At 42.3% G+C, this 25,918-nt stretch overlaps 1 protein-coding gene across 1 annotated transcript in view; it reads right to left on the reverse strand.

Annotated features, from left to right (window-relative positions):
• Window positions 1-1,333: 1,333 nt before the first annotated feature.
• LOC147025219 (uncharacterized) overlaps window positions 1,334-25,918 on the reverse strand; it is a 32,859-nt gene continuing 8,274 nt past the window's right edge. The window contains exons 3-5 of the mRNA XM_085885974.1: window positions 19,954-20,025; window positions 12,323-12,487; window positions 1,334-8,384 (exon numbers count right to left, since the gene is read on the reverse strand). Of these exons, the coding sequence (XP_085742100.1) occupies window positions 8,374-8,384; window positions 12,323-12,487; window positions 19,954-20,025 (248 nt within the window). The 3' untranslated portion in view covers window positions 1,334-8,373. The remainder of the gene's footprint in view (window positions 8,385-12,322; window positions 12,488-19,953; window positions 20,026-25,918) is intronic.

Below are 25,918 nucleotides of genomic sequence, written 5' to 3' on the forward strand. Positions count from 1 at the left end.
GAGCACAGGTTCAATCTCCTTTTCCACACCACCAGCATTGGAATACGAAGTCCAGCGATGAGCCTGTTCTCGCTGAAACCATGAACCGGCAACCCTAAGTCCATGACTTCTTGCAAAGTCAAGGAACTTAGTGCTATTCTCGTTCACAGTTCCAGACACAGGGGGACCAACACATATCTCATAACCATCCCTATCAGTTCCAGTCAGAAATCTCCCAAGACTACAAGAATATCTCGCCTGGGGCACTGATCAACCACGGATTTGAGTGTGGCGTGGAATGCATCCTTCACAGTGAGATCACTCGCCTCAGTTGGAGCATTTACAGAGATCAGGGAAATGTCACTCAAGGAGTGACGAATCCTTTGTCTCATAATACGCTCGTTGACCTTAGTTACCTCATTTATCATTGGAGTCAGCTTATTGGACACAGCTACAGCAACTCCTTGGGCAATGTAACCATCAGAGTAACCAGACCAATAGTAGGTGTAACCACCCGCCATGATCTCTCCGCAATCCGCTCTCCGAACCTCAGAGAGAGCTGCAATACCGATGTCCAAAAGCTTGAGCTCAGCTGATAACAGAGACAGGTGATCACCCTCTCTTAGGGATAGGACATTCCAGGCATCCACCCGAAGGGACCACCTCAGGTTAACCCAAGGAGATCGCCGTCTGGTGGATGACACCTCAGCACCACCCCGTCACACACTACTGAAATCTGACCCTGGAAGGTTACCCCATGGTTTCCCTCCTTTCATCAAAGATTGGGAGTCCCGAAGGTTTTGCCCCAATCCCGTCATCCGGTGAGCTGCCCTGAGAAGGGCAGCTGCACAGGAGGTACTCCCACAGCATGTTTATTCAGATTTCTTTTTGCTTTTAGTAGGTTTTGCGAGATTAAGTGTTTTACAGTGGCCGAAGTGCAAATCCTGCCACCAACCTCCAAATAAAATGTTACCCAACTGCAGGACGTCCGCAGACACAGTTGGGCACACGATATGGATGGTTGTTGGCTCACAAGGAGCTCCTCCACCCTTTGACAGGTTTTGTTTTTAATCTTGCTGGGTGTCCATATCATACATCCTCCTCACCAAGAAACCTGGTGGGGGAGAGGGTTTAGTCGCCGACAACCCCACCATGGAACAGGTTAGTACAGATTTACATGATGCCTGTAGCAAGTCTCAGATCTAATCTGACCTGGCCTGACAATAAAATCTAATCTGACCTGACCTAACAATGACCTGAAGTTATCAGAAGGAACCCAAACAAGCAAAAAGCAAAGATGAAATCATCAGGAGGAACCTGGATAGGATTCACATTTCAGTTGCTCCTTCTTTACTCTCAAATCCATCCAGGCACAGCCAAGTGAGCCTTATTCAAAAAAATTTTTTAAAACCCTATCAAAAAATTAAATATTTCTGGCTACCAGACTAAAATGCAGACTCTGGCTAAAATGCATCAGATCAAGTTGACATGACACGTATTCCCCATCACTACACGATCATAATACTGAAGTTTCATGTCGATTGATTAAGCAGTTCCAGAGAAAACTACATTGGGCAATAAATAATAACTTTTCGTCTGTTACGCAGGGAAATGCAGGTGTTCTTGGCTAAATCTGGTCCACTGATTTCAAATCTGTGGTTAGAATTTATCTAGCATGTCAGGTTTTCAAAATATGTAAATGCATGAATGGTGCCCAGCATGCTTTATTCGATACCTTATTATTGCAGATTGCCACATTGTAGCCTACATCTAATGTCAGTACTTAGTAATTACTTTCACGTCATATTTAGATAACAATGATTGATCTCCACGTATAATGTGTAGTATACAAACCAAGAACATGAACAAGTTGCAGAAAAAGAAGTTAACAAAACATTAGAACATGGCAATCTTAGGAAGGGTGTGAACTTGATTGGGAAATCTTCCTCATTGTGAGTGATTCAGAAACAACACTTCAAGTTTCCACTCTTAATTCGATATAGTCTGTGTAGGCACTGTTTAGACGTGTTCAGAAGTGTGTGAGACACTTGCTCTTGTGCTTGTGTGTGCAATTGGTCTCCCATTGTAGGAACCAACAGTAATCACCCATCATGTTTGGGTTGAACTGGCCTTGATACCTCGTTTCCATAACCGAAATGTCTTGGTGGAACCTTTCGCCATGCTCATCCCTTACCTCTCCCAGATTGGGTGGGAAGAAATCAAGATGAGAATGCAAGAAGTGCTTTTTAAGAGACATCCTACAGCCCATTCGCTGATAGGCCTTTAGCATGTTGTCCACTAATTCCACACAGTGTTCAGCTCTCTGGTTCCCAAGAAAGTTCTGCACAACCAACACAAATACTTCCCATGCTGCAAACTCAAGTGGGTTCAATTAATTTTTTTACTTGGGATCACACATCAGTTCTCGGATCTGGGGACCAACGAAAATGCCTGCTTTGAGTTTGGCATCAGTTTTCTCTGCACCAAACATCTCTCTGAGATATTGGAAGCCATTTTATCGTCGTGATCCAATGCCTCTACAAAGTTTTTTTTTTATGAGGGTTAGGGTTGGTTAAAAATTATAATGCTGTGTGGAAAATGTTTACTTAAAAATTCATTGCTTGGTCAGTTTTCATCCATTTTTAATAATTTAAAGTGCATTCTGAGGCTCTTTTTTATGAGAAATAATATTCTACAACAGTTGTGTTGCTATAACTGAAACCAAAAATACAAAAAAAATAATAATTTGTGATCACTCAAAATCACCCACAAGGGCAAGTGATTGTAATTGGACCAAATGAATAACTCAAAATCCTGAGATGCTGGGAAAATTCTCACTTCAGATTCAGAATCAACATACTCGATTTAGTCAAGAATATATTATGTTTGCACCCCAGTAGCAAAATCGTTGTTGTCCAGTGTTTAACAATATTTTTCTTCAATCCAATATGGCTGCCAAACTATGTGACTTATCAATTATTCCTAAACGATCTTGTACACCCGTGGCTTGGGGGAACATTTGTGTGAAGTTTCCCCTCGATTTGTTCAGCCTTACTGGAGAAGAAGATTTTTTATAGGTTTTATGGTAAATCCAATATGGCTGCCACACCATGTGACATGTGACATCATAAAGGTGAACCTTTTGTTCCTCATTGATAGGCGGTCATACCTGTAAAGTTTTGCCTCGATCTGTTCAGCCACTGCAGAGAAGAAGATTTTTGAAGGTTTTAGAAAAAACAAAAAAAAAACAATATAGCTTCCGGATCATGTGACTGATGGCGTCATCAATTATTTTTTTTCTGTGGACCATTTTATCCCTAGATGAGTCTCAAAATTTTTCATACTGATCAGATGTAGTGCTCTACATATGCATTTATGACGTCATAATGAAGGCACCTATGATGTCATAAAAAAATCACACTTATTCCCCATGAGGAGTACTGTGTGCCAAGTTTCAATTTTTTCCTTGGTCTGGTTTCAGAGATACATTGGCCCAGAGTTTTTCCGTTTTTCCAACATGGCTGCCACACCACACGACCTATGACGTCATAATTATCATTAAAACATTCCACACGCGTAGTCGCACCTATGGCGAAAATTTCGACTCAATCTGACAAGCGGTTGCGGAGAAAAATATGAAAGTTCTGTGCAGAACAAACAAACGGACCCAAACGCAATACTCTCTCCTTCAGCGAGTGTAGCTGGGATAGCCTCGAGCTGTTTAGTCTGGGTTTAGCCGAAGTAGTTACCCCTCCCTTTAGAAAAAGGTTTGTGGAGTACAACTTGCCTGCACACTCCAACTCAAGTGAGACAGGAAAAGACAGACGTTTAGAGTTTTATATCCCTTCTTCAGAGAAGCAAAGCACACCTTCTTGGACTCTAACATCGTAACACCTTTTTTTAAGGGCTTTGATGAAGGGCTCATACTCATCACTTCAGCCACACCGAGTTTCCCACAGGTGTAAAAATACAGTGTTTCTCTTGTATCCCAACACAGAAAAGTACTCACCTTCACAAAGACGAGTATTCTGATGTATCATTTTAGGAATATTGACTTCCATCTATCCACTATAAATGGGTGAGGTGTGTGCGTGTGTGTGTGTGTGTGTGTGTGTGTGTGTGTGTGTGTGTGTGTGTGTGTGTGTGTGTGTGTGTGTGTGTGTCGTTGGTTGTTATCTCCGTGTGTAGGTTTGAGGAGATGGAAGGAAGTCCTCCCAGGACTCAAAAGTATCCATCTTCACTTTGGTTAGGGATTACGGTTCATGGAACAAGCTGAGGATGTTGAGGTCGTGGAGAGATTCACTTACCTTGGCAGTGATATTCATGTCTCTGCCGGCTGTGAGTCTGAGGTCAACAGACATCTGGGTCGGGCCTGGGGAGTCATGGATTCACTGGATAATGGGGTGTGGCGCTGCCGGTACCTGTGTGGGAGGCCGAAAGTCCGAGTCTTCAGGTCCTTGGTGCTTCCAGTCTTGCTCTATGGATGTGAGACTTGGATTCTGACCAAGGATCTGAGATGGAGACTTAATTCCTTTGGTACCAGGTCTATTTGGAGAATCCTTGGCTATCGCTGGTCGGACTTTGTGTCCAACAAGCGGTTGCTGAGAGAGACTCAAATGAGATTTGTTACCTGCATAGTCCGTGAGCATCAGCTGCGGCTGTATGGACATGTGGCTCGTTTTCCTGACGCTGATCCTGCTCACCCTCCTGCGAGGGAGTCTTGTGAGTGGAGGAGGCCAATGGGCTGACCACGTGCCTCGTGGTTGCAGCAGGTTGATCAGCATCTCAAGGAGTTTGGGATGGACCAGGCATCTGCCTGGGGATGGCCAGACGGAGGCCCCTGGAGTACCGGTGGAAAGTGGATGCAGCAATGTGCTGCTCTGGCGCATGCTCCTGCCTGACAGATATGACCTGACCAAGCTGTTCACATTGTTGTTCTCAGAGTTTTGTTCTGAGGATTATTTTCAGAATAGTCACCGAACCCCGGACTGCCTCCAGTTGTAGTTCGTTTGTGGTAATATTCCCAGGAATAATTTTTAAAATCTCAGTGAGGTTCTTCTTTAATATTCATGTTCCTTCATTATCACTGGTGCAATTTTGTTACTCTTCAGCTTCCATGATCTCTTGATCTCATTTTTGAGTTCGTGATATTTGGTCATTTTCTTTATTTCTGCATTACTTAACCCAAAATTGCTGGGTACTGATATCTTATTTATCAATGCTGTCTTTTCCTTTTTGTACCTGAGAATGACATCTAGTCGCAAGGCTTTGTTTTCCATATTCATGCTCCATGGGGTCATCAGGTCGTACGTGAGCATGATTTCCTTATTTTCAGTGATTGCCCTTGGTTCACGTTTCCTGAATTTTCTGGAACTGGGATGTTGAATTTTTTTGCAGATATGCTAATGACTTTGCATACTTTGTTGTGCCATTGTGTGTGAAGTTGTTCTGATAATAGATTTTGCATCCCAAAAGGAGGTGACTAGTACTTTCTGTTTCAGTCTTGCAGAACCTACACTTGTCCATCTGGCTCAGTCCCGCCATCTTTTTAAATCCATTGGAGTCATGTCCTTCATCTTGGGAATTTATTATTATTCGTTTTCTGTCCAGGTTGAGCTGACCTCTTCTTAGCCATTCCAACGAGCCTTCTTTGTCGATCCCAACTTGGTCCTATTATTTTTTTTGTATTTTCCTGTTCTTTTGTCGTTCTCCCAGTTGTTGGTGTATATTTGTTGATATTTCTTTGTAGATGTTTATTTTGGCTTTTTCACAATTGTTCGGGCTGTATCTGTTGCTGTTTCATTTTCCTGAGCGGCATCTTTTATTCGCAGCTGTTTTTGGAAATTTCTTGCAAGGTGAATTTGGGATACTTTTTCAGGTTTGTTGTGTTCATGTTTGTTTACAAATTGAATGCAATAGTCTGTTGAGCATTTCACCTACTGAGCTAGTCCTACACTCGTCGCTCTGTGCAACTGATTGAGTTCCATCAGGCCGCTCCCTCCCTCTTGTCTTGGCAGGTACATTATCGGGATGCATTGGTTTTGGTAGAACATTTTGTGGATGGTAAGGAGTTTTCTTCTTTTGATGTCTAACTTATTGATTTCTGATTGGGGGCAGTTTATTATTCCACAGCTGTATTGGAACGCTGGTACTGCGAGTTGGTTTACGGCTTTGATTTTGTTTCTTGGGGAGGGATACGTTTTCACAATCAGCTTCGTTCTATGTAGGTATTCCTTGGAGATTGTTTTGTGTATTATTTATGACATATTTGGTGGCCCTCTTCGACTCCAAGGTATTTGTATGATGCTTCGTTTTCAAACTGCTGTATTATTGTTTCAAGGTCATATTTTATGTTGCTCTTTTTCGTGGTTTACCATGTACAAATGTGCACTTTGTGCACTTATGGAGTCCAAATTCCATTTGAATGTCCTAGGAAAACCGTTTTACTAGTGTTAGCTGTTCTGTCAATTTTTTGTCATCCGGTGTGATGAGCTTTAAATAATCCAAGTATAGTAGGTGTGTCACCTTTCCTATTTCTTTGGATGTTCTTCTATTGGTTGTTAGGGTGTATCCAAGTCCTTGTTTGTTGATGAGATTGCTTAGTGGGTCCAGAGCCAGACAAAATAAGATGGGGGAAAGACTGCCTCCCTGGAAGATCTTCACATCTGGTATTTCGATATTTCCTTCCGAATGCTGTAATATCAATGTGGTATTCCAGAGTTCCATTGCTTTCTCAATCAGTTTGATTATTTGGGGATTGATTTTGTATATCTGCATGCATTTTATCATCCACAATTGTGGGACACTGTCAAAAGCTTTCTTATAGTCTATCCAGGCGGTAGACAATTTGGTTCGTCACATTTTGCAATTATCAAGTACAACTTTGTTCAGTAGTGAGTGGTCAACAACCTCTCTTAACAACCTCTCTTAACAACCTCTCTTATATCCCTTTTGTTCTGCCTCCAAACCTCCTTGTTGTGTTAGGTGATGATACTTAATTTCTGTAATGATTTCTGATAGAAGTTTGTATGTTGTTGGTCGGCATGTTATTGGCCGGTATTTGTGAGGAAGTTAGGTTTCTTCAGATTTTGGGATGATAAATGTGTTTCCTTCTTCGAGCCACTCATTCACTACTACCTTTTCCTCTTGGATCAGTTCATTGAATGTCCTGACATATTCATTGTGGATAGCATCAAGTTGTTTTAGCCAGAAGTTTGGAATTCCTTCTGGACCTGGGCTTTTAAAGTTTGGCATTTTTAAAAGTTGGTTTGTAGTTTTTTTTCTTCATCAATAATCACTGGGGGTGGGGGGAAATTCCTCGAGCTGTTGCTTCTTCTTTTACAAGTCTGGGGTCCATTTTGCTTCCTTGTTATGTTTCTTTTGATCTTCAAAAATTCCTTTCTAGAATTTTTCTCGCTTTTCTTTTTCAGGGAGAGTTGACAAAGTCTGCTTTTGTTTCCATAATTTGCGGTAGAATCTCTTCGGGTTCCTCTCAAACATGTGGTTTTGTTTTCTCCTGTTGTTTGCTTCCTCATAGTTTTAAAAATCTTCCTAGCTATCATTTTTATTTTGAGTTTGTTTTTAAGCACCCAAGGTGTGTGTGTGTGTGTGTGTGTGTGTGTGTGTGTGTGTGTGTGTGTGTGTGTGTGTGTGTGTGTGTGTGTGTGTGTGTGTGTGTGTGTTGGGCATGTTTTTTGTGGAGTTCTACTGGAAGTTCTGATGTGGAATGGAATACACCGAAATGATCGTCATGACCTCCTGAATTGAGTAGGATAATTAACTACAAAAAAATCCATGATTACATCCATTACTAATTACAAAATAGATAACAAAAATAATGATAACATTGTAACAAATCATATGTTAATTAATACTAATAATATTTACAAAATAATAAGAATAGTAGTATCATATGCCGTGAATAATGAACGTATAATCCCTGCGCTGGCTCAAACACATCTGGGCTTGGTGAAATGCAAGCTAATGCTCAAGCAGTACAACAGGCAGGTATGCAACAAGGTGGTGAAGAGCAATGAAAATTTTGGTCCAACGGACCAACGGACCCACGGACCCACTACTTACCATAAACAGTTAGATCATTAAGTTTAATCACTTTAAGCAACATGAACCAAAGGGTGTCCAAAGAGGATTCAATCCAAATATGATCAGCTTAGTGAGAAAAAAAGGAAAACAATAACAGGTAATGGCAGATCAGTAAGTTTTACTCATTGGCATGTGAATGTGTTTGTTTTTGAAACAATAATATAGTTCATGTCTGCAGCTATGATATTTCTCCACTTGTTGCATATTTAACCCTTGTCCGTAAGGCTTGATTCACCCTCCAAGATGCCATCAAGGGGTCGCAGGATATAATAGCACATCATGATGGGGATATCACGGTGTTGCTGTTGGTTGGAGAACAAATAATTAGCAATATAATAGAACAGTTTTGTCATTATGAACAGCCATGTTTCATGGATTGGTCATTCTATCAAAAGTTTATTATACCAGGACTTCCCATTTAGTTGAAATTTTGGCTTTGACTACCAAATGTAGGGACTAAAAGCCACTGTGATGTTTAGTTAGTTTGATACCTAAACTGTGTGGAATGATGTGATGGACATCCCATATTTTGAGCGAAATACCATGTTGGCCACCATCTCTGAAAATGATTGTCAATTTTAGGCCAATTTTAAACATTTCTATTATTGGGCTGTAGTTTATTATTGGTTGATGCTGGGGATATTTACCAAGAATGAAAAGTTGTTTAAAATGACATTTTACTTACGGTGGTGTATTTATATCCGATATTTTTAATATAAATTTTGAATTTTTTAATATAAATTATAAAGGGAAGAGGGGAGGGGTTTAGGAGGGGGTAAGCATGAGGGGAGGTGGTTCTGGAGTTGCATTTGGTAGGAAGAGGTGAGGGGGGAGGGGTTTTCAACTTGCGTTTAGCAAAGAGACTTGTGGAGACGGTGGGTAGTACAGGATTGAACAAAATGGGGTATGTTAAAGCAGCACATTAATACAGCATGCAGAAACCACCCAGAGATGTCCATGGAGGGTAAAGAGGGAAGGTGGATGGAAGGCAGCATGATGGGAGGGGAAGGGAAGGGCGATAAAATGTGCCCAAATAGCAACATTTTCTTTTTAACCGCCGGATTCGATATAAAACCAGGCGGGAGCATTTAAAACCCATGCTTCCTACCCAGCAAAGGCCTGCCTGCATTTATGCTTGCTCGCACATGCAGTGACCTTTGCACCCCTCTGGTCGGCTCATTCGGAATCTAGCTTACCAGGCCTCACAGTCCTCTGGTGTACAGGAATGGTGGCAAGTTGTCTGGATCGGTGTTGTGGTGAAGTGAGTGGGCCTACATGTGGATATTTGGATGGATGTGTTTCTCGAGAAGAATACGGTAAGTGGCATGTTTGTGCGGCGTCGAGTTTTTATTTTGTGAATGTTTAAAAATTATGCGTGGTTTGATGCCTCAAAGCCATATAGGCCACAGTGGTTTTTCACAAATAAAGGGGTCTAAATTAATTTTATTCAATCAAATGATGGATTTCATTGCATACTTGATATTAAAAGTTCTTACATTACATAAAGATTGAAGATGGATGCTTTTAAAATGAAGAGGGGGAGAACAGGTGAGGGTTTCTTAAAATGAAGAGGGGGAGTACTCATTTTAAAATGAGGGAGGGGTACAGGAGAGGGGAGAGAGCATTATTACCTGGACAGTGTACCACCAAAGGTAGAAGGAGGTTATGTTTTCACCCATATCTGTCTGTCTGTCTGTTTGCTTGTTTGTGTGCAGGATATCTTTAAAAGTTTTGTGGGCAGCTTTGGTGTGTGACAAGGACGAACTGATTAGATTTTGGTGAAGATCCGGATCTAGATCCGGCTCCTGGAATTTTAAAAGTGATTCTTCACCATTGAGAGATTGGGCCAAAAATGATAGATAGCACGATATCTCAAAAAGACGTGCACGGATTCGGATGAGACTTGTTAGACAGGTTGGGTGTGTCACAAGGACGAATTGATTCAATTTTGGTGAAGATCCTACTTCGGATGCGGATGTGATAATTGTTATAATGATATTTCACCATCGAGAGATTGGGCCAAAAATGAAATATAGCATGATGTCTCAAAACGTTGTTGGCGGATTCGGACAAAACTTCGTGGACAGGTTGGGTGTGTGACAAGGACAAAACGATTACATTTTGGTGAAGATCCGAATCCAGATCTGGAAAGGAGAATTATTTGATTTTTAACGCAATTCTTCAGCATTGAGAGATGAGGCCACAAACGATATATAGCTCGACATTTCAAACAATTATTGCCCCCTTTATGTTCTACTGGATCAGGCATTGCATGGTGGATGTATGCGCTCGATGGAGTGCCCTTCTACGAATGGCTGTTCTAAATGTACAGTATCTGGGTCTGGTGCGATGCGGGGAGAGGGAGAGGAGGGATTGGGGGGGGCAGAGCATTTTAATAGCCGCTTTGAATGTGTCTTGGTTGGTGAGATGCAAGAGGGGGTAGAGGAGGGGGGGGGGAAGAGTGAAGGGCGAAAGCATTTTAGTAGCTGCTTTGGTGCTTGTCACACACCCAACCTGTGCACAAAGTTTCATCCGAATCCGTGCAAAACTTTTTGAGATATCGTGCTTTATATCATTTTTGGCCCTATCACTCAATGGTGAAGAATCACTTACAAAATTCTCGTATCTGGATCCGGATCCAAATCTTCACCAACGTCGAATAAGTTCGTCCTTGTCACACACCCAACCTCTCCACAAAGTTTTGGCCAAATTTGTCCATAACCTTTTAAGATACCCTGCTTACAGACAGACAGACAGACAAACAAGAGTGAAACATAACGTCTATCTCCTCACTATGGTGGACTTAATGACTATTAGCTCATTTTACAATATAACTGACATGAGCATCCCATTTCAGATCTGCCTGGATAAAATACCCAACAGTTTGATCAAACTCTAATTTTGGATTGCCACAGCATTCAGTGAGAAGATGGAAGGGAGTGGTTTATTTTGAGTGAAATAGATGTCAACAATTGCACACTTTTAGGGGTTAAGGCGCATTCCATTGCGTGCACACCAATTGTGAAGTTGCTCAAGAACCGTTCGCAAAAGAGATTCCATATGACTACTGTACTATGCTTTTCAATAAATGTCAGCTCGTGGACATATTTGAAGCAATGCATGCAAGTGGCAACTTCACTGCAGCCGGCATCGTTAATCACGGCAAGGATTATAACGGGCCCCAACTTATTGTAGTTCCCTGGGAAACGTAACTATTCAGAGCATTTGCTAAGGCACTTAATACGCTGTTCGCAATTATAAATGAAGTCACTTATCCAACTTATCCAAACTAACTCTCACTTGTAGGAGTTTTGAAATAGTGATCGATCATGTGATCAATAGGGTTGAACACTTTGGAGAAGTCTGTAAGCATCATCAAATAAATTGTTTCTGTGTGCATATCAATCGGGCAGTGTGAGGTTGATGCATCTTTGATGTTTCCAAACTATTTGGGGTCAAGGTGGTACTTCATTGCCCCCATCGTTTGATGTGCTATTAAGTGTTCTGCAGTCTTTGAGAAATGATCAGTTCGAGCAACTGGGTGCAAGTTGTCAATGGTGGCAGGTGACGATTTTGGGATTGGGACAACATGTGCTCTTTTACACTGTGATGGGACTGTCTGTTGCATATATGATTGATTAATTATGTCCGTCAAAGGTTCAACTAGTTCCGAAGAGTACTGATGGATACGTATGGCATAGACGTTGTTGGGACCTCTTGCTTTTCAAGATCTGATTTTCCCAAGTTCTCGCAAAAACTCCCAAGGTTGAACCTGACTTATAACTCAGTGTTCTGTGTTCAAGATGTCTTGTGGCTATGCAGGCTTCATTTCATTTTCGAATTTGCAAAAAACTGACTTGTTATTGGTTATGTAATTATGAAGGTTATATGACTATATCATCTTCTGGGGAGGGATGCTATCAAAGGTCAAAACATCAAGTGCCCCATTTTATTTTATTTTTTTATTTTTTATTTTTTAACCCAAGTTGTTTGAACTTAAAAAAAAATTAAACCCAAGTTCTTTTTAATACTAGGAATCAATACATAAAGACTGGTTATGTCATTATTAAGGTTATATGATTACATCATCAGAGGTGGGTGAACAAATGAAATCCCACTAACAAATTAAATCTCTCAGTATCAAAATAAAATTACTTTATTGATGATTATTATTAATCAAAAGATTAAACAAAGAAATAAAATATAACAAATGAAGGTTTAATGTAAATGATATTTTCACCTTTGTATTCCATTATAAAGCGTCCGTTTTCATCCTCAGCGTTCTGTGTCCTTGCCCCTCTCTGTAACTTTACCAGCATCCAGATTATCAATGCCAACATAGCACCACACCCGAAAATCTGTGTCGCAACTGACACCAAAAAGTCGGTAAAGCATCTGGAGGAACCTTTAAAACATATGTACAGAAATGCAGCAAGTTAAGTATTTTCATTAATCAACATTTTTCTCATCAATAATACAAATCAACATCCCATGTGGTAACGATACATTGATTATATTAACATTGATCTGCCATTCCTGCATTTCTATCAACATGGATTTAATCCTAACCAATTGCTGTGTCACTGCAGATCGAAGGCACTTTGTCCTTTGGAGGGAACATTGTTCTGGATCATGTCAAAATATTTGTTTCATTCAAGGCACTGAATTCGATTCATTGCTTGGATTCGTGCTCATACTTGAGCTTACATATTGATAAGGGCTGTGGAGGAATGCTTAAACAGTGAACACAATACATAATCTGATTTCCATTGTGTTAAGGTACAAGAAGACATGTCAATAAAATTGTTTTGACGATAAAAATTCCCAGAAGAAACCTGGATGAGAATATGCATGAAAATATGTTACAAAGACAAGGGAGGAAATGAATGTACTGTATATTGTTATGGTTGTTGGGGTAGATAGAATAATTTCATAGGGAATATAGCATTTTGTAGAGTTGCTTGGTTCGTGGATGTGTAGGAGGCATCTTGATGTAACTAAGTAGGGAGCCTGTGAGCTTAAGTGTTACATGTCACCACATGGGAGGGGGGGCTGGTGTGGCAGTGTTAATTATCCTCGAGAGTAAGAATAACTTCTCCAGTATGTGATTGCGCTCTGTGATTTTTCCCTTTGTTTTTATATTTCAAGATCGGAAATAAAGGTGGGGAACATACCCCTAAAACCACAACAATCAGGCAGAAAGCCCCGCCTTCAAAGGTTGACAACAAGTGAAGTCAGGCCCCTGAGGGATGATTGATGGGTGTGACGTCAGAAGCTAGCCAAGGAGGCAGAAGCCTCGCCTTCCCAGGGGCCGGCCACCCCCGCAACAATATATATATATATATATATATATATATATATATATATATATATATATATATATATATATATATATATATATATATATATATATATATATATATATATATATATAGGCAGTACATTTTGACTTAAAAGTATGTCTGCTCAAGAAAAGACATTGCCTTCTTAGGCTTGTTCTAAGAACTTCCTGGAGATCTAGTTTGATGTGTGAGGTGATGACTGACTGTACAGTAATCCAGCGGTTAACTATTGAATTCATTTCCGTACAAAAGTGACTCTTCTACTAGGAGGAAGCCAAAATATGTACTATTGGTTCACGAGTCAGTAAGTGACCACTATATTCGTTATTGGTGTGTGTGTCTGTCTGTCTGTCTGTCTGTCTGTCCCGAGCATAGCTCCGTGGGTTTTGATCCGATCCTGATAAAATTTTGGTGGGAGGTTTATATCATGATCTAGTTGTATTTTCCTGAGAATGGGCATGGTGCACCCATTATGGGCGGATCCACGCCCAAAAAACATGTGTTTTTAGGGGGTAGCCGATTTCAATTTACATCTTCTCCAAGGGGGTTTGTCGAATCTGGCAGGGGTTTTGGTATTTGGTTAGCCCAATGGCACCTGCATAGCCCCACGGAGCTCGATTTTTCATTTTTGTCCCAAGGTCAAGGTCACAAGGTCACAAACTTAGAAAATTGCGAAATTTTGACATAAAAATCATACGACTGCCCAAACTTTGAGAGCGAGGATGACAATATTTTTTATGCCTAATCTTGAGGTCATTCCCCACCTAAAGTCTTGAAACCATTTTGCTCTATCTCGAACACCTTGCCCGTGGCGCCCCCTTCAAGTTTGTTTTTACGCTGATTTCATCAAAGTATGGATAATTACCCGAGGAGTGCGAAATGCCATATAGCCTATATGACGTTATATTGTTCCTGGAATGTTCCAGAGGAAGTTTTGCACCAAAGGTCATAATCCTTGACCTTTGACCTTTAAAGTTCACAAAGGTCAAATTTTCAAAGTTGTGGGAATCAAACCGGGTTTTCGACCTTCTTTGACGAATTAACTCCAATAAGCTGTAGCACGTATCCTGTTTCCTTATTTTAATGTCAACAACATTGTTTTGTGACCTTTAAAGGTTATGCAAAGGTCAAATTTTGAAAGTTGTTGAACGAAAACGGGTTTTCGACATTTTGCAGCTAATAACCTGTCACTCGTACCACATCATGTTGATCATTTTTATAACTTGGTCAAACATTATCACATTGTCTCATCCTTGACTTCTGAAACAATCTACATCGTCAAATACCGCTCGTGAACCATCGTCATCTTCAGACTTGTTAAGAGGTAAAATCTGCCCAAAGTACAACATCGTCATAGCTAAAATGGTTGACCAGTGCAGGTAAACTAAACAAAGACAGGCAGGATATTTTTGTATCGTGTCGAGGCTCATGAAGGACCAATAATACAGAATGGATGAAGACGTAACAGAACAAAAAGAGCAGTAGAAAGAGATGGAAGTAAAAGAGCAGTGGAAAAACCGGAAAACAGGAAAACAGGTTGGCTTGGGGGTTGGGGGTTGGGGTTAACGGGGGGGAGAGAAGATCAAGGCTGTGAATGGGCAATGATCTAAGAGAGTGCTGAACTGCTGTCTTGAACCACTGGAGGGAAGATCGAGATTGAAGAGACTGAGGAAGTTGGTTCCACAGACAGGAAAAAAAGAAGACGGAATGAGGAGAGGTGAGAGGTTGCTGGAATTTGGGCATTTCACCAGAAGTGGGTGACTGGTAGACTGCATGCATGCTGCAAAACTTGAGGGGGGGCACCGAAAGGGCAGAGGGTGCAAGATAAGAAAGGTGGGAGAAGACAGATATTGGCGACCTATGTGTGAAGTGAAAGAAAGGCTCAGAGACCCATCTTCATCGCAGGACTTACCAATAATTTTGAAGGCCTTCATTTCCACATCTTCAAGCTGATCAAGGTGTGAGGAAGGGGTACCAGCCAAGATGGGAGAGCAGTAATTCATCAAGCTGTGGATGAAGGACTTAGCAGTAGATAAAAGTTCAGATGTGTCAAGGAAGGACTTTGGATGACAAAGGATGCCCAGTCAGTGACTGGCTTTGAGGCCAACTTCGAAGTGTGGTTTGCCCAAGAAAGATCATGGCTGATAGTGAGACCCAAACGTTTAAGCGACTTAACCTCTCCAAGTGGATGGTTAAGAAAGTAGAGGGGAGGGTTCTCCAGATGCTCTTTTCGTAGAGACAAAGTGAGAGTGTGAGATTTGTCAGGATTGAAATACATGTTTCAACTGTTTGCATGATCAGCTCATTATTTTATCAAGCTCTGCAAAGAGGGAAGAGGCCTATCTGAAGGGTGAGGGGTGATACAGCAGAGAGTGGAATCTTCAGCAAAGAGGATTTTCCAGTCAGAATGATCATTGATGAAGAGTAGGAATAGAACTGGGCCCAAACCACTGCCTTGGGTGGGATGCACTTCAGCCTTGACGGGGATAAAAGGTGAGAGGATCCTGTAGAGAGCCACACATTGGCTCATGGAGTGGAGGAAGTCAGTAAGCCACGTGTTCTGTTGTCTTTGGATGCCATAGGCAGAGAGTTTGGAGAGCAAGGCAAGGTGCCAGACTCAATTGCTCGAAATATATCTGGAGAGAAGGCCCTGATCTCATGTATAAGATTGAGTGCCTCCATCTATGTATGAGATTGAAGACTGGTGCTCTTTCCATTGTTGGGACAGCAGAAGCAGCATTTCTAGGGTAGAGTGACTGTGTCTGAATCAGAACTGATCGTCTGAAATCAGGCCTTTGGAGAAAAGATGTCAACTCCAATGATGGATTTTTGATGGTGACTCCTAATTGCGCTCTGGTTGCTTTTTGTCAGGTCAGGTTCGATCTGTGACCTGCTACAGGTACCATGTAAACCTGTACTAACCTGTTCCATGGTCGGGTTGTCGGCGACTAAACCGTCTCCCCCACCAGGTTTTCTGGTGAGGAGGGTGTTTGGATATGGACACCCAGCAGGATTAAAAACAAAACCTGTCAAAGGGCGGAGGAGCTCCTTGTGAGCCAACGGCCATCCATATCTAGTGCCCAACTGTGTCTGCGGACGTCCTCCTGCAGTTGGGTTACTTCTTATTAGGAGGTTGGTGGCAGGATTTGCACTCCAGCCACCGTAAAACGCTTCATTCCGCAAAACGCAAAAACGCAAAAAAATCTGAAAACCCACTCCGTGGGAGTACCTCCTGTGCAGCTTCCCTTCGCAGGGCAGCTCACCGGATGATGGGATTGGGGCAAAGCCTTCGGGACCCCCAATCTTTGATAGGAGGGAAACCACGGGGTAACATCCCTGGGTCAGATTGCGGGAGAGTGTGTCGGAGTGGTGCTGAGGTGTCGTCCCCCAGACGGCGGTCTCCTTGGGTTAACCTGAGGCGGTCCTTCGGGTGGGTGCCTGGAATGTCCTATCCCTAAGAGAGGATGATCACCTGTCTCTGTTATCATCTGAGCTCAAGCGTTTGGACATCGGGATTGCAGCTCTCTCTGAGGTTCGGAGACCGGATTGCGGCGAGATAATGGTGGGTGGTTACACCTACTATTGGTCTGGTCGCTCTGATGGTTACCATACCCAAGGAGTTGCTGTAGCTGTGTCCAATAAGCTGACCCCAATGATAATTGAGGTAACACCGGTCAACGAGCGTATTATGAGATTAAGGATTCGTCACTCCTTAGGTGTCATTTCCTGTCTCTATTTATGCTCCGACTGAGGCGCAGCGATCTTACCGTGAAGGATGCATTCTACGCCACACTCGAGTCTGTGGTTGATCAGTGCCCCAGACGAGATACACTTCTAGTCTTGGGGGATTTCAATGCATCGACTGGAACTGATAGGGATGGTTATGAGGTGTGTGTTGGTCCCCATGGGTCAGGAACTATGAACCAGAATAGCACTAAGTTCCTTGACTTTGCAAGAAGTCATGGACTTAGGGTGGCTGGTTCATGGTTTCAGCGCCCGCAAGCTCATCGCTGGACTTGGTATTCCAACGCTGGCGGTGTGGCAAAGGAGATTGACCATGTCCTCATTGACGGTCGTTGGAGGATGATCCAGAACTGCAGGGTCTACCGGAGTGCTCAGTTCCTCAATACTGACCACAGGCTTGTTGTAGCAACTCTAAAGCTGCACCTTAAATCCTGGAGAATGGTACCATCCCAGCCTAGGCTGGATGTTGCCAAGCTCAGGGATGAGAGAGTAGCTGAGGAGTTTGCGAACAGGCTGAGTGGACACTTGGGGGTCTGGGTGCTTTGGGGTACTGAAGAGTTGTGGAGCACCTTCAAGACCACCGTCCTTGATGTTGCCGGTGGATGCCTTGGAGTTCACCGCAGGGCAAAGAAGAATTTTGTCTCTCAAGGGACACTGGATACCATTGACCAGAGTCGCAGGGCCAGGCTGAATGGCAGAGCTGAGCTGTTTAGGGAGCTGAGGCGTAAAACTGTACGTGCACTGAGGGTGGACAAGGAGGGCTATGTGCGAGGAATCTGTGAGGGGTAGAGCATCACCTGTGGACAGGTGATTCTCGTCCCGCTTACAGGGAATTCGCAGACACGTTCATCCAAGCCCATCCCTCGGAGCACTGCAGTTCGAGCAGAGAGTGGTAGGCTCTGACAGAGGAGTCTGAAGTGAAGGCCCGCTGGGCCGGTTACTTTGAGCGGTTGTACTAGGCTGATCCCCCAGCTGTCGAGTTGGACGTCAAGGGTGTTACAATCCCTGTTGCTGACCCTCGGAATCAACTGTGGTCCACCATCGCTTGTGGAAACACGGGCTGCGGTGAACCAGTTGAAACGGGGCAAAGCTCCAGGGATCTGTGGCATCCATGCTGAACTTCTCAAGGCTGGTGGAAATGCTGCACTGCGTCGTTGCATGCAGTTTTGTGCTCTGCCTGGAACACAGGCATCATCCCAACTGACTGGAAGAGGGGCCTTGTTGTCCCTCTCTGGAAAGGGAAGGGTGATCGCCAAGACTGCAACAACTACCGAGGGGTGACGCTGCTCTCAGTGCCGGGCAAGGTCTTTGCTCGGATAATTCTTGATAGGGTTCGCCACCATCTGCTTGAGCACCAGCGTCCAGAGCAGTCAGGCTTTACACCAAAGAGGTCAACGATTGACCGTATCCTTGCTCTTCGTGTCCTCACTGAACGCAGACGAGAGTTTCTGCAGGGGCTGCTTGCAGCCTATGTTGATCTCTGTAAAGCGGCTCGATTCAGTGAATCGGGATGTCCTCTGAGGATTCTTGGTCTTCGTGGGGTGCCACCGAAACTGATCGATCTGATGTCTGAACTCTACTCTGGTACTGAGAGTGCTGTGAAGTGTGGTGGTACCCGCCTCTGACTTATTTCCAGTTGTTACTGGAGTTCGTCAGGGATGTGTACTTGCCCCCACACACTTTTCAGCACTTGTATGGACTGGATTTTTGGGAGGATGTCGGAGAGATCAAGTTGCGGTGCATCGTTTGGCAATGTCAAGATCTCGGACCTTGATTTTGCAGATGATGCAGTCATCTTTGCGGAGACTTTAGACATCCTCTTGGGGGCCCTCGAGGTGCTGAATGAGGAGTCGGAGCCGTTGGGATTACGGATTTCTTGGGTCAAAACAAAGATCCAGGCTTTCGGTGACATCTTGGATGCTGCTGTCCTGTCTGTGTCTGTTTGTGGTGAGGATGTTGAGGTCGTGGATAGATTCACTTACCTTGGCAGTGATATTCATGTCTCCGCAGGTTGTGAGCCGGAGGTCAATAGACGTCTGGGTCGGGCCTGGGGAGTCATGGATTCACTGGATCATGGGGTGTGGCGCTGCCGGTACCTGTGCGGGAGGACGAAAGTCCGAGTCTTCAGGTCCTTGGTACTTCCAGTCTTGCTCTATGGGTGCGAGACTTGGACTTTGACCAAGGATCTGAGACGGAGACTTAATTCCTTTGGTACCAGGTCTCTTCGGAGAATCCTTGGCTATCTCTGGTCGGATTTTGTGTCCAACGAGCGGTTGCTGAGAGAGACTCGGATGAGATTTGTTACCTGCATAGTCCGTGAGCGTCAGCTGCGGCTGTATGGACATGTGGCTCGTTTTCCTGACGCTGATCCTGCTCACCAGATTCTCTCAGCGAGGGAGTCTCATGAGTGGAGGAGGCCAGTGGGCCGACCACGTGCCTCATGGTTGCAGCAGGTTGACCATCATCTCAAGGAGATGGGGATGGGCCTGGCATCTGCCTGGGGGATGGCCAGACGGAGGCCCCTGGAGTACCGGCGGAAAGTGGACGCAGCGACGCGCTGTTCTGGCACATGCTCCCATACCTGACCTGACCTGACTCCTAATGTTAGATTTTATGATCTTGTTGATGATCCGAAGTAAGCTGATAGGTCTGTAAGTAAGAGGATAAATCTTTACATCATGTAAAAATACAACGATTTCTCCAAATAACTTTGTCCTTCAAATCGTATTGGATGTATAAGATTCTCTATGAGGTTGAGACAACTAAAAATATGTATAAGACGTACCTTGAGCTGAAGCTCTTGTAAGGAAAGATTCATTGTTTTGAGCAATGATAGTACTTGGCTCTGTCGTTAGACCTGGAGGAAACATAGAAGGAAATATACACACGAAGGTTGAAATAAAGACAATGACAAAAGTCGTTATTAATCGAGTATGTGGAGCAAGATTTTACCCTCCCATATGCAACCAACCTCCTCAGTCATTTTGTTCAGTATTTTGATTTGATATCGTCGAGCGTACTCTTTACAAAGCGTTGGTGATGCCGAAGCAGTTTCTTAGCAAGGGTTATCCTGGGGGGTTTACCATTGCCTTTGTAGCCTTGTTTTGTCTGTACTCTCGTTTTAGTTGCTGAGTGTCAAGAAAGGAAGCAGCACGTATGGAATGTTTGGTATGACTCGGCCAGGGTTTGACCCACTCGAACCATTATGCCACCGAGTCTAGTTTTGTTCAGTACGGATTGTATACTGAGCTGTTTCTATCCACAGAAATGAGGTTGTACAGTGACCAAGTGGAGGATGCGGGTTGTGGCTGTCTTTCCCCACATTACTCTATTGTTGATAGAAGCAAGAACAAAGCATTTTTTTTCATTGTAAAAATCATTTTAGGCTCTTCATTGAGGTGACAACGGATGTAATATGTTCTCAGATGAATATTTTATACACACAAAATATCTCACTTTATTCCTCATTATCAATGCCAAATTAATTGGAGACTGTTCATTAAAAGCGCTTAATTAATTTCTATACGATTAGGACAATTTTAAGGCAAGGGTCTTTCAGTCAGAGAATATAGTTACTGTGTATCCCGCTCACGCGAAGCGAAAAGTGAGGTTTAGCAATTGGTTCATGTTTGTCCATCTGTCTGTCTGTCTGTCGTCTCTCTCTGCAAACGTCGGTTTATCATTGTAGAACAACATAATTTAAATTGATGTTATATTTTGAACGTGAATCGGAAAACAAACCTGCTGTTTAACAGTACTGTACTTTAGCCCTGAATATGGCTTGACCGCAAAGGTGCAGAAAGGAGTGAAATAGATTCCCCCCCCCCTGTCTGTCTGCCTGGCAGTCAAACAAAATTGAAAATTATTCCAAACAGGAAACTTACTGTTTTTCAGGATGTTGTAAAAAAAAAAAAATACAAACAACAGACACGAATAACGAATGTAACGTGTTAGATAGGGCGGCGTGATGGTGACTTCGTCAACAGCAGTAAAATGGAGGTAAATTCCGGAATTAATTTATCTATACAACTTTTTAAAATATTTGTTTTATTTTTATTAAATTATACACATGAACACTGTATAACACAAATCGCCTTCTTGTCATTTCCAAGAAGCTCCCGTTTAGCATAACTTGGACATGTTTCAACAGGGTGGTGTTTAAGAGTTATGTGTAAAACTGCTTCAATAGTGCTAAACTTGTGAACATTTTTTAATGATCTTTAAAATAATTATTTTATCAAAATTGAATTATATACAGTACTTGAATACTGTGCAGGATAACGTATTCTAGGAACTCCCTAGTTAATACAGTGCATGGAATGGTCTCCTTGGAAAGGCAATGGCTGTAGGGGGGTAGATGTACTATATCAGTTTAAATGGGAAATTACAAAGGTACCTAAATACGTTGCAGATAGAGGGGTTTGGAGGTATTGGGAGGACTTGTAGGTAGCTTGTGTGTGGATGGGTGATGGTAAGGGGGATTTGTGTAGCACAGGCATGATGAGCCGAATGGAGTCCCGCATCAAAGTTCCTTTTGCGTATCCTTTCAAGACTTGAGTTTGGATGCATGTTTAAAAAAAACAATATCACGAAAACCTTCAAAGGAAATCTGGGATGCATCCCATATCAGAGGGCAATGCAGTCGGTTTGAAGTCAAATAATGTGCAAACACTGCGATCATTGTTGATTCTTGTCTCTGCCACAGGACTGTGGTTTGCATCATAGTTAAGGAGCATCGGTTGTTCAGTTGATGGAGTGTCTGATGAATCTTTACCGTCCACCAGCAAATGCAAGCAGACAGGACTCCCGGCTTAACGATCATCTGATGAATGATGCAACACTGCTCATGAAGCACCGATCCGACAGGTTTCTAGCCATCTCTGGAATCCAACCCAGACGAGACAGTTCGAAGGTAAGTGTGCTTCATTTAGGCCATCCATCCAGGACACATTGATTGTTAAGGGCCCTGTCACACCTTGACGTTTTAGTCAGCAATGGCAACGTATAAAAATGTATGTAAAACGCTGGAGTACGCTGAAATTTTGATGTTTTTTTTTAAGTTTTGGGCGTATTCATAATTTGTTGGTCGTATGCATAACATATTAGTAACGGGCACAGAACGTTATGTTGTGTTATTGATAACTTTTACCAACGAATGCTTAGCCTGTTGTCGGCGTTCACAACCTATGCCCAACGATAGTTTAACTTACGCATAGCGCGCTAAACGTATCGCCGACGAACTCATGGCGTAGCCTGTTAAGAACCTGCCGGACGCCGATTTAAATCATGACCACCTGAGAATTTGAAGTGTCAACATCGCAGTCACACCTTGACGATTTTGCCAGCGTATGCCGACCTATGAAAAATGTGTCTAAAACGCTAGGCGCACGTCAAATACGGTATAGGTAAGTTGTGTATACGTTAAGAGTAGGCTGGAAAACAATGAAGTATGCTGTCATATTACTTGGTACGTGTAATACGTCATGAAATTTCAAGCATGTTAAAAATTTTACGACGTACTCGGCGTATGGCTAACACGTTCCGCATGCGTCGTCATATGTTCTCTGCACACTCCGCGATCATTTACACACGACGGACACACGTTACTTGTAGGTTACTCATAAGTTGAAACAGGTCAAGGTAATATTTAACATACCCGCAACCTAATTTTCAACCAATGGGTAAAGTCCTTTTAACCTATGAGTAGCATGCTCTGAACCTATGTTTAATGTGCATGAAACCTAGAAGTAACGTGCATTGAACCTATTTGTAACTTGCCTTCAACCAATCACTAGCGTGCTATGAACCTATGAGTAACGTGCATTTAACCTATGTGTAGCATGCTTTGAACCTAAGTATAACGTGCTTCTAACCTTTGAGTAACATGCTATGAACCTATGTGTAACGTATCTCAAACGCACATTGTCGTATGTAGACGAATTAGATTGACGTCTTCCGGACGACCACAGCACTTATTGAACGTGTTCTAACTTACATCTACCGTGTAATGGCGTATTGGCAGCATTTAGGGGAATTGGTATATAAAAATGGGGTTCACAAGAGGAACCCATCATTGTTCCAGACTCTATGTTGAGTAGATGTCAATGCCAGTAGTATCAGTAGTAGTATTACTATTAGTAGTAGTTGGTATGCGTGACAGTAGTAATCGTAGAAGTAGTTGTAGTAGTAGCATTGGTAGTAGTAGTAGTATGTCTATATCAGTAGTAGTATGTGAGCGTGATGGGGAGGGTGTGGGTGATGATGGATCCTCTTATCGTCCACGAATAGGAGATTACTTTGCACCATTGTTCGATATTCTTTTTGGCTAATTTTTTTTCATCATTCCCACGATGAATATTTCTTTGTTTTACTTTGTAAAGTATTAAAAACGACTTTGACAAATGCACAATGTACTAGGCATGAACACAGAACGCTTCGATAACTTATAGATAAGGTATACCAACGATTGTTTATCGTGTTTTAGTCGTCCACAACCTATGCCCAATGATAGTCTAGCGTATGCATAGCGTAATAATTCCAAAGCACGTTATTCATAGGTTATAAATAAGTCACGGGTACCCTAAACATTACTTTGATGTGTTTCGACGTATGAGGAACTTTCAAGTAGCGTGTTGCGAAGTGTGAACAACGTTCGTGTAGCGTGCTTACAAAACGTTACTCATAGGTTAGAAATAAGTTTCGGGTACGCAAATGTTACCTCTACGTGTTTCGACTTATGAGTAATATACAACTAACGTGTGTCAACGATCGCATAATGTGCCTACAACTTATGGCCAGCGTAGCGGAACGTGTGAGCCAAACGCCGAGTACGTCGTAAAATTTCAAGCACGCAAAATTTTTTGGACAACCAAAAACTACAACGTTTTAAACCAGCGTAATACGACCTATAGTAGTGTTTTTCAGCGTGCAACTAATGTACACATTACGTACTCATTACGTATTGGACGTGTGCCAGCGTTTTAGCCAAAATTTTCATAAATCGCCATACGCTGGCTAAATCGTCAAGGTGTGACAACCCCTTCAGATACTATGAAAAAAAAAAAAAAATATATATATATATATATATATATATAGTTGTTCGTTTTTCAGCTGCTCCCGTTAGGGGTCACCACAACAGATCATCCGTTATGATCCGCATACTGATTTGGCACAGGTTTTACGCCGGATGCCCTTCCTGACGCAACCCTGGTTGCCTCTTATGACACAGGGACAAGGATTGGGTTTCGCCATGATTTCAGGATGCCCTACACCCTCTCATAGCGCGGCCCAGTGCAGAGCTCCCGTCCTCTAGCGATCCTTCAACCCAAGCCTCCGAGTAGCCGGATTACAGGCGCACGCCACTACGCCGGTACTATGAATATATATATATATATATATATATATATATATATATATATATATATATATATATATATATATATATATATATATATATATATATATATATATATATATATATATATATATATATATATATATATATATATATATATATATATATATATGTACTGTATATATGTATATATATATATATACACATATATATGTATATATATATATATATATATATATATATATATATATATATATATATGTATATATATATATATACACATATATATGTATATATATATATATATATATATATATATATATATATTTCTATATATATGTATATATATATATATATATACACACACACACACACACACACACACACACACACACACACACACACACACACACACACACACACACACACATATATATATATATATATATATATATATATATATATATGTGTGTGTGTGTGTGTGTGTGTGTATATGTATACATATATATGTATGTATGTGTATGTATGTATATACCAAGTCGACAAACACCAGGGGGTTGACTCAGCCTGTCATCCTTCCGAGGTCGGCGAAATGAGTACCAGTGTACTGGGCTGGTGTATACCCCGGTTAAAGTAGGTGTACCAGATCCCTGTGTCGTAAGAGGCGACTAGGGTTGCGTCAGGAAGGGCATCCGGTGTAAAACATGTGCCAAATCACTATGCGGATCATATGGATGATCCGCTGTGGCGACCCCTCACGGGAGCAGCCAAAAGAAGAAGAACAAGAAGATATATATATTTAATTTAAATTGTTTACAGGGTCAAAGGTTTGTCTGAAGAACCAGCTCGGTTGAGGACAACAGAGTTTCCAGTTACAACGAACCGCAATGTTTTGTGGTTCATCGCAAAGTGGAAAATATTTTGTCCCCCCACCATCATCACTTCCCTTTCATGCATCACCCTGCCCCCTCCCCCACCCCCCGACTCCCCGATGATATGAACCTCTTTCCACAAAAATTGATACTGTGCTGCCTTTACACCCATTTTCACTCTTCTTAATCTGTGGACACATATGAAACTTTTTCTCAATCTACACCTGCTTTCCTCAGCTCCACCCTGGCTTTCCTGACATGTGTATCTCTTTGCCAGTTATTAGGGAACCCCAAAGACCGAGGCATGGATGGCAATTTGGTAAAGCTGATTAGTCTGGAATAAAATCAACTCTCTCCATTCAAGACTGGCCCAACATCATATCAGCTCCTAACATTGACTCTGAAACTGGAATTACTTGCACAAAGGACTAATGTCGCTTCACAGGTTCATCCCATCCCCATTCAACTTTTCTGTTCGTGTGTCGTGAGGAAAATTTGATGACTTCATTGTGACACAAAATGGT

This window comes from Eptatretus burgeri, chromosome 6, assembly GCF_056783735.1.
Source record: "Eptatretus burgeri isolate ZD-2024b chromosome 6, Ebu_testis_v1, whole genome shotgun sequence".
NCBI lineage: Eukaryota > Metazoa > Chordata > Myxini > Myxiniformes > Myxinidae > Eptatretus > Eptatretus burgeri.